We start from the raw sequence: 8631 nt of genomic DNA on the forward strand, positions 1-8631 counted from the left end.
GGAGACAATTAAAAATCCTTTTCTAAAAGGTGCAACATACAACAAACGTATTATAAGTGAATAGGTAACGAATAGGTAACGAATAGGTAATAGGGTATTAAACGAGCGCTGGAACGTGTTCATGCGCTCTAATAGGGTCATTTCATCTCTAAGAACACATTGTTACCACCAGAGATATGAACACAATTAAAAAACGATTTATTTCAAGGTGCAACGTATACCTCGTGCATTAAAAGCAAATAAGGAACGAATAAGAAGCAGGGTATTAACTGAGCGCTGGAACGAGTACATACGCGCTAATAGGGGTATTTCATCTAAAAGAACACATTATTACCACCAGAGATATGAACTGAATTAAAAATCCTTTTCTAAAAGGTGCAACGTACAACAAACGTATTATAAGTGAATAGGTAACAGGGTATTTATCGAGCGCTGGAACGGGTACATGCGCTTATAGGGTCATTTCATCTCTAAGAACACATTGTTATCACCAGAGACACGGACACCATTGAAAATCCTTTTTTGAAAGGTGCAACGTACAACAAACGTATTATAAGTGAATAGGTAACGAATAGGTAACGAATAGGTAACAGGGTATTAACCGAGCGCTGGAACGGGTACATGCGCGATAATAGGGTAATTTCATCTCTAAGAACACATTGTTACCACCAGACATGAACACAATTAAAACACGATTTATTTCAAGTTGCAGCGTATACCCCGCGCATTAAAAGCGAATAGGTAACGAATAGGTAACAGGTTATTTACCGAGCGCTGGAACGGGTACATGCGCTCTAATGGGGTCATTTCATCTCTAAGAACACATTGTTACCGTCTGAGACCTGGACATAATTGAAAATCCTTTTCTAACAGGTGAAACGTATAAAAAAATGTATTATAAGCGAATAGGTAACAAATAGGTAACGAAAAGGTAACAGGGTATTAACCGAGCGCTGGAACGGGTACATGCGCGCTAATAGGGTAATTTCATCTCTAAGAACACATTCTTACCACCAGAGACCTGAACACAATTAAAAAACGATTTATTTCAAGGTGCACCGTATACCCCGCGCATTAAAAGCGAATAAGTAACGAATAGGTAACAGGTTATTTACCGAGCGCCGGAACGGGTACATGCGCTCTAATGGGGTCATTTCATCTCTAAGAACACATTGTTACCACCAGACATGAACACAATTAAAACACGATTTATTTCAAGGTGCAGCGTATACCCCGCGCATTAAAAGCGAATAGGTAACGAATAGGTAACAGGTTATTAACCGAGCGCTGGAACGGGTACATGCGCTCTAATGGGGTCATTTCATCTCTAAGAACACATTGTTACCACCTGAGACATGGACATAATTGAAAATCCTTTTCTAACAGGTGAAACGTATAAAAAAATGTATTATAAGCGAATAGGTAACGAATAGGTAACGAATAGGTAACAGGGTATTAACCGAGCGCTGGAACGGGTACATGCGCGCTAATAGGGTAATTTGATCTCTAAGAACACATTCTTAACACCAGAGACCTGAACACAATTAAAAAACGATTTATTTCAAGGTGCACCGTATACCCCGCGCATTAAAAGCGAATAAGTAACGAATAGGTAACAGGTTATTTACCGAGCGCTGGAACGGGTACATGCGCTCTAATGGGATCATTTCATCTCTAAGAACACCTTGTTACCACCAGACATGAACACAATTAAAACACGATTTATTTCAAGGTGCAGCGTATACCCCGCGCATTAAAAGCGAATAGGTAACGAATAGGTAACAGGTTATTTACCGAGCGCTGGAACGGGTACATGCGCTCTAATGGGGTCATTTCATCTCTAAGAACACATTGTTACCACCTGAGACATGGACATAATTGAAAATCCTTTTCTAACAGGTGAAACGTATAAAAAAATGTATTATAAGCGAATAGGTAACGAATAGGTAACAGGGTATTAACCGAGCGCTGGAACGGGTACATGCGCGCTAATAGGGTCATTTGATCTCTAAGAACACATTGTTACCACCAGAGACCTGAACACAATTAAAAAACGATTTATTTCAAGGTGCACCGTATACCCCGCGCATTAAAAGCGAATAGGTAACGAATAGGTAACAGGTTATTTACCGAGCGCTGGAACGGGTACATGCGCTCTAATGGGGTCATTTCATCTCTAAGAACACATTGTTACCACCTGAGACATGAACACAATTAAAACACGATTTATTTCAAGTTGCAGCGTATACCCCGCGCATTATAAGCGAATATGTAACGAATAGGTAACAAGATTATTTACCGAGCACTGGCAAGGGTACATGAGCGCTAATAGGGTAATTTCATCTCTAAGAACACATTGTTACCACCTGAGACATGGACATAATTGAAAATCCTTTTCTAACAGGTGAAACGTATAAAAAAATGTATTATAAGCGAATAGGTAACGAATAGGTAACGAATGGATAACAGGGTATTAACCAAGCGCTGGAACGGGTACATGCGCGCTAATAGGGTCATTTCATCTCTAAGAACACATTCCTTCCACCAGAGACCTGAACACAATTAAAAAACGATTTATTTCAAGGTGCACCGTATACCCCGCGCATTAAAAGCGAATAGGTAATGAATAGGTAACAGGTTATTTACCGAGCGCTGGAACGGGTACATGCGCTCTAATGGGGTCATTTCATCTCTAAGAACACATTGTTACCGTCTGAGACCTGGACATAATTGAAAATCCTTTTCTAACAGGTGCAACGTATAAAAAAATGTATTATAAGCGAATAGGTAACGAATAGGTAACGAATAGGTAACAGGGTATTAACCGAGCGCTGGAACGGGTACATGCGCGCTAATAGGGTAATTTCATCTCTAAGAACACATTCTTACCACCAGAGACCTAAACACAATTAAAAAACGAGTTATTTCAAGGTGCACCGTATACCCCGCGCAATAAAAGCGAATAAGTAACGAATAGGTAACAGGTTATTTACCGAGCGCTGGAACGGGTACATGCGCTCTAATGGGGTCATTTCATCTCTAAGAACACATTGTTACCATCAGAGATATGAATTTAATTGAAAATCCTTTTCTAAACGGTGCAACGTACAACAAACGTACTATAAGTGAATAGGTAACGAATAGGTAACGAATAGGTAACAGGGTATTAACCGATCGCTGGAACGAGTACATATGCGCTTATAGGGGTATTTCATCTATAAGAACACATTATTACCACCAGAGATATGAACACAATTGGAAATCCTTTTCTAAAAGGTGCAACGTACAACAAACTTTTTAAAAGCGAAATAGTAACGAATATTTAACAGGGTATTATCCGACCGCTGGAACGGATACAAATGCACTTATAGAGTTATATCACCTCTAAGAGCCCAAATCTTCCACCAGAGACAACAAAACAATTGAAAATCATGTTTTAAAAGGTGCAACGTAAGATACACGTATTATAAGCGAATTATAAGCGAGTGATGGAACGAATTAAACAAGGCAATAGCATGCTCCGAAACGATGTACACCCTGCTTACATGTTTAACTCTACCACATTATGTAAGTATTTGCCTGTCCCTAGACAAGAGCCTGAAATTAAGTAGTTATCGTTTGTTTTTGTGTTACATATTTCCGTTTATTTTGTTGTATATGAAATACGGCCGTCAGTTTTGTTGTTTGAATTGTATGAGGTTGTCATGTCTGGGCCTTTTATAGGTGACTACACGGTTTGGGCTATGCTCATTGTTGAAGGCCGTACAGTGAACTATAGTTGATAATTTCTGTGTCATTTTGGTCTAATGTGGAGTGTTGTCTCATTGGCAATCATACCACATCTTCGTTTTTACGCAAGCGCTAACACGGTGATTTCATCCCGTCGAACCAAGATCCATCTTCAAACATACGGACATAAAGCAGTTAAAAGGTAGAACGTATAAAAAACAAGTAAGGAACAAATGCGTATCGAACATGAAGTAAAAGGATCGGTTGAGCACAAACACATATAAATAGGTCATAAAAAGATCATTTTACCTCAACCAATTCAGAACTATTACCATATGTAAGACTATTAACAACTAGATTTGTAATTGCTAGCAATAACGGAAGGCACCCCTTCCCCCTATTACCAGGTGAGCGACAGCCATTTTGACAATTCCAAAGTCAAAAAGAGCATCTACAGATGTCTAGTAACATTTTTGCAAAGTTTCATTAAGTTTGAACATTTTGAATTTTTGATATTTTTGCTGTTTCCATTGTTACGGTGGCCATTTTGAAAATTCTAACTTCAAAATCCAACTCTGCCTATGCCAGTTACCATTCCTGTAAAGTTTCATCCAGTTTGCGGAAAATTCTTATTTTTGAAATTTTTGACCTTTTTGCATTGTTTCCATGGTAACAAGACCTATTTTGGAAATTCCAACTCCAATGTTGCTCATCATTACTGTGAAGTTTCATGAAGTTTTGAGCATTTTTAGAATTTTGAAAATTTTGGTGTAGTTTCCATGGCAACATAGTAGTTCCAATGATCGCCAAAATCATCCAACACCTGTATATAGTGGGCACCTACATTGTTTTAAAATATGATGATTCTGAGTTGAAGCATATCCAAACAGTTCACCAAAAACCAAAAGCTCATTTTTTTCACAATTGTGCCGTTTCCATGGTAACGGAAGCCATATTAAACTATTCCATGCCATAATTAAAAAGGGGGAAGGATATTAAAAATCAAATAAGTAACGAATAGGTAACGAATAGGGAATAGGGAATAGGTAACGAATAGGGAATAGGGAATAGGTAACGAATAGGCAACGAATAGGGAATAGGGAATAGGTAACGAATAGGGAATAGGGAATAGGTAACGAATAGGCAACGAATAGGGAATAGGGAATAGGTAACGAATAGGGGATAGGGAATAGGTAACCAACTTGACGCCCATTATCTCATTGTCGTTTTATATTTTATACTGTCAACCGAGTCAAAAATTACTACCCATCCACTGGACATGACAACCCTCAGTTCATGTTATACCTATGATCATTTATATTGAATTTTTATATGGACAAAACTCAAATCATTTTGCACTGCCAAAACTATTACTGTGTGACCAGACTAACCGCCAAAGTTCAATTTGGGATAAAGGCAAAGGTCTTTAACAATTAGAAAACCAATACCATATACTGTGATGGTACTTATTTTCGTGGGTACCAATTTTCGTGGTTTGTGAGAAATTTACTGGTTCGTGGATTTTTTGAATTCGTGGTTTTAGAATTTACATAATGAATCAAAAAAGCATTTCGTTGGATACTTAAATTCGTGGTTTTCATCAACCACGAAATCCACGAAAATTGGTACCCCACGAATAAAATCAATTGAGAAATTTAACGGGCTAATTTATAACAAAAACATTACGAAAACAAATATGACAGACATGAACCAATGACAATCACTGAACTACAGACACATGACTTGGGATATGCACATTAAAAATGTGGCGATGTTAAACATGTTTGTGAATGGTGAAAATGATCAAAAACACTCATCTTTCTTCGGAAATTTATACAACTTTAAAAAATATATGTGTATATCTAAAAATTAATCCAAAATACCGTCTCGTATATATAGATTTAATGTTGCTAATTATGTAATGATAGACTGGTACAAACGCTTCCAAAATAGATGTTGAAATTGTTGAGTATTTTCTTCTGAAACGTATTCTTCAGCTTCTATACATGTTACATTGTTCCAGATTCGAAGAAGAGATTTTGGCATGTCCTCTGGAGGAATTTTTTCAACTAATATCACAATTAGAATATCTTTATTCTCTCTAAACATTCGCATTCTTGCCATGTCTAATTCATATTCGCACCAAGTACTTTTCAGAAAACTTTTACTGACAATCAAAATAACTTTCTTACTTTGTGAAATTGCTTCAAAAATATTGTCTACTATAAGACTTCCAAGAGCAAAGTCTCGGTCATGCAAACACAAAGACAACTTTTTTTCACCTTCGAGGAATGACGTAAGCGGTCCACATACCCAACTGTAATTGTCATTGTGGTATGCGACAAAAGCACTATATTTGTAGTCGCTTTGTTCGTCTAGTTTTGAATATATCTTGTATCTTCTCCGAATGACGAGGTACCAATATTGAAGAGTTATTCTATACTTGTAGACAATACTACTGATAAAAATAATAATAATCAACAACAGCGTCAAACAAACAGATGTAATCAACCAGAATTTTGATGCACACTGCTTTGTCAGTTCTTCTATATTTTTCAAAGCGTATGCTGTAGATTTTTTACTCCCATCTATGTAGCCGCACGAATAGTTACCGCCATTATCTAATTGGATCTTTGTTTTAAAAAGCCATTTTATGAAATTAAGTGATTTACAATTGCACTGTAGTAAGTTGCGATATAGACGAATTTTTAAATGACCCTTGACCCTACTCTCAAGGTCATCAAGGTCGTTCGTTACTTTTTCATCCAAACCAATTATTTTATTATTCTCTAAATTGATATAACTGAGATTTTTGAATTCAGTTATCTGGAATGGAAAATCATCGAAGTTATTATTTGACAGATCTACAGAATAAAGCGAGTTATACTGAGACCGAAGTAATTTGGGATTTAAATTTTCTAACCCATTTCCAGCAAAATCAATAATTCTTAATTTTTTCAAACCTTTAAGAAATATTTCATTAACATCATGTTGTAGTCCAATATTTAGATTTGCATTCCTACTCTGTAGTTCCTGTAGGTTCTTAAACGATGATATCATTTTCGGATTTAGTATTTCACAATTAAAACCAGACATCCCAAAGAATTGTAAATTGTCCAAACCAGTAATTACACCATCACAGTTAGTGAATGGTGTCCAGTTTACATCAAAGTATACAACATGACTAGCGAATTTGAAGTTGACATTCGCCAATGGAGAATTTTTTAAACTTAATCCTGATGCGTTCAGTCGCTCTAAGCTAGGTGGCAAATCTACACTATATGATAGAGAATACTTCGAATCTTCAAAGTTCAAACTTTCGTTTTTGATTTTTTTATAAGGGCCTAGTTCTTCTTGTTTCGAACAATCAAGAACTTTTAAGGCTGAAAGTTTGAATATTTCTAAACCTGTTTGATAATCCCCGTAGATATTATTCTGCGAGACGTCAAATTTCTGTAGACAGTTCTTATATTTCATTCTTGAAATTGACCCTCCCTTAATTATGCCGATTTGATTGCGTCTAAGGATTACTTCTTTAACACAAACACCACCAAGATATGAAAAAGCCTCACTAGATATTACATCAGCACCTGTTAGGGAACGGTAATTAGACGAAAAATCAATCAGCGACATGTTTCTGTCCCTTAAACTGCTCAATACCACGAGCAGATCCGAAATTCGTATTAACTCACTTCCAACTATTGCTAGTGAACTGATAGACTGAAATGGGGCTAATGCTCCTGGTTGAACTTTTTTTAATCTACATATGAAATTAAGATTTAGAATTGGTAACCCTTTGAAGCTCACGAACGTGTCATTTTGTAATTCATTTATCGAACAAGGATCCAAATTTAAACTGTTTAAACTAGTCAGATACTTAAATCCGTTCCCAAATACAGCTCCATTAATGCCACTCATGGATAAATTCTGAAGATGTGTTAAATCTTGAAGAACTCTATCAGGATATTCCTTTGAAATCAGAAATAAATTTGAAGCAATATTCAAGTACTGTAATTTTGAAATAGGTCGGAATAATCCTGGAGGTAAGGATTTTTTTTCTATAAAATTTGATGAAAGATCTATATACGTGAGCGAGTCTAGTCCAGAAAAAGCACCAACCTCAAATAATGTGATTTTCGATGATTGAAGATACAACGTATGCACCTTTCCAAGTCCTTCGAAAGAATTGTTCGTAACTAAGGTCAAACTATTTCCAGATAAATTAAGAATTGTTGTTTCTCTTGGTATCTTCCTTAATGGAATTCTTCGTAAATTCTTTGACGAACAGTCGCAGGTAATGTCTGTTTTAGTTCTTGTAATCTTACAATGATTTGCTAAAGAGCATTTAAACGAAACAAATAAAAATAGTAAGACGATATATTTCATAGTGTCTCCCAATAACCAAGCGCGTTAAGATAACGTGAATACAGATATGTTGTTCATCTGAAACAAAAATCCGGAAACGGATACACTTATGTGTTAGGTCATGTAAACATCTGTATGAATAAACCACTTTATATCACCGTGGACATGAGTGCCTTTACTTATACAGAGTGAAAGAAGTTTAGCTACTAATATTTTTATTTCTAGATTCCAAAAATAAACTTTTATTCTTAACATAAGAAATTGCCGTGACAAAGAAAATTAACCATAAAGTGACATATTTAGAAACAAATCATTAGAAACTTATTTCTACAATTTGAAAAAAAAATCAAAGTTTAGTAGTCAAAGTAAATGTTACTAAACCTTTTTTACTCGATATGACAGTATGATCAACACAGGTATATTTTTTAGTACAACGTTTGACACCGTATACATGTATGTTCAATGAAATGGATTTGTCATGATTGGTGCAGCAGGTCATGATATCTTTTATGAGTGTCTTTTAATTAAGTTCTTTAA

At 36.0% G+C, this 8631-nt stretch overlaps 1 protein-coding gene across 1 annotated transcript; it reads right to left on the reverse strand.

The window, feature by feature from the left end:
• Positions 1-5547: 5547 nt before the first annotated feature.
• LOC139520153 (toll-like receptor 4) lies at positions 5548-8193 on the reverse strand. Its single transcript, XM_071312623.1, has one exon. It carries the CDS (start codon positions 8113-8115, stop codon positions 5644-5646), a length of 2472 nt encoding a protein of 823 aa, XP_071168724.1. The 5' UTR covers positions 8116-8193; the 3' UTR covers positions 5548-5643.
• Between the last annotated feature and the right edge of the window lie 438 nt (positions 8194-8631).

The sequence above is a fragment of the Mytilus edulis genome, chromosome 4 (assembly GCF_963676685.1).
Source record: "Mytilus edulis chromosome 4, xbMytEdul2.2, whole genome shotgun sequence".
Taxonomy (NCBI): Eukaryota; Metazoa; Mollusca; class Bivalvia; order Mytilida; family Mytilidae; genus Mytilus; species Mytilus edulis.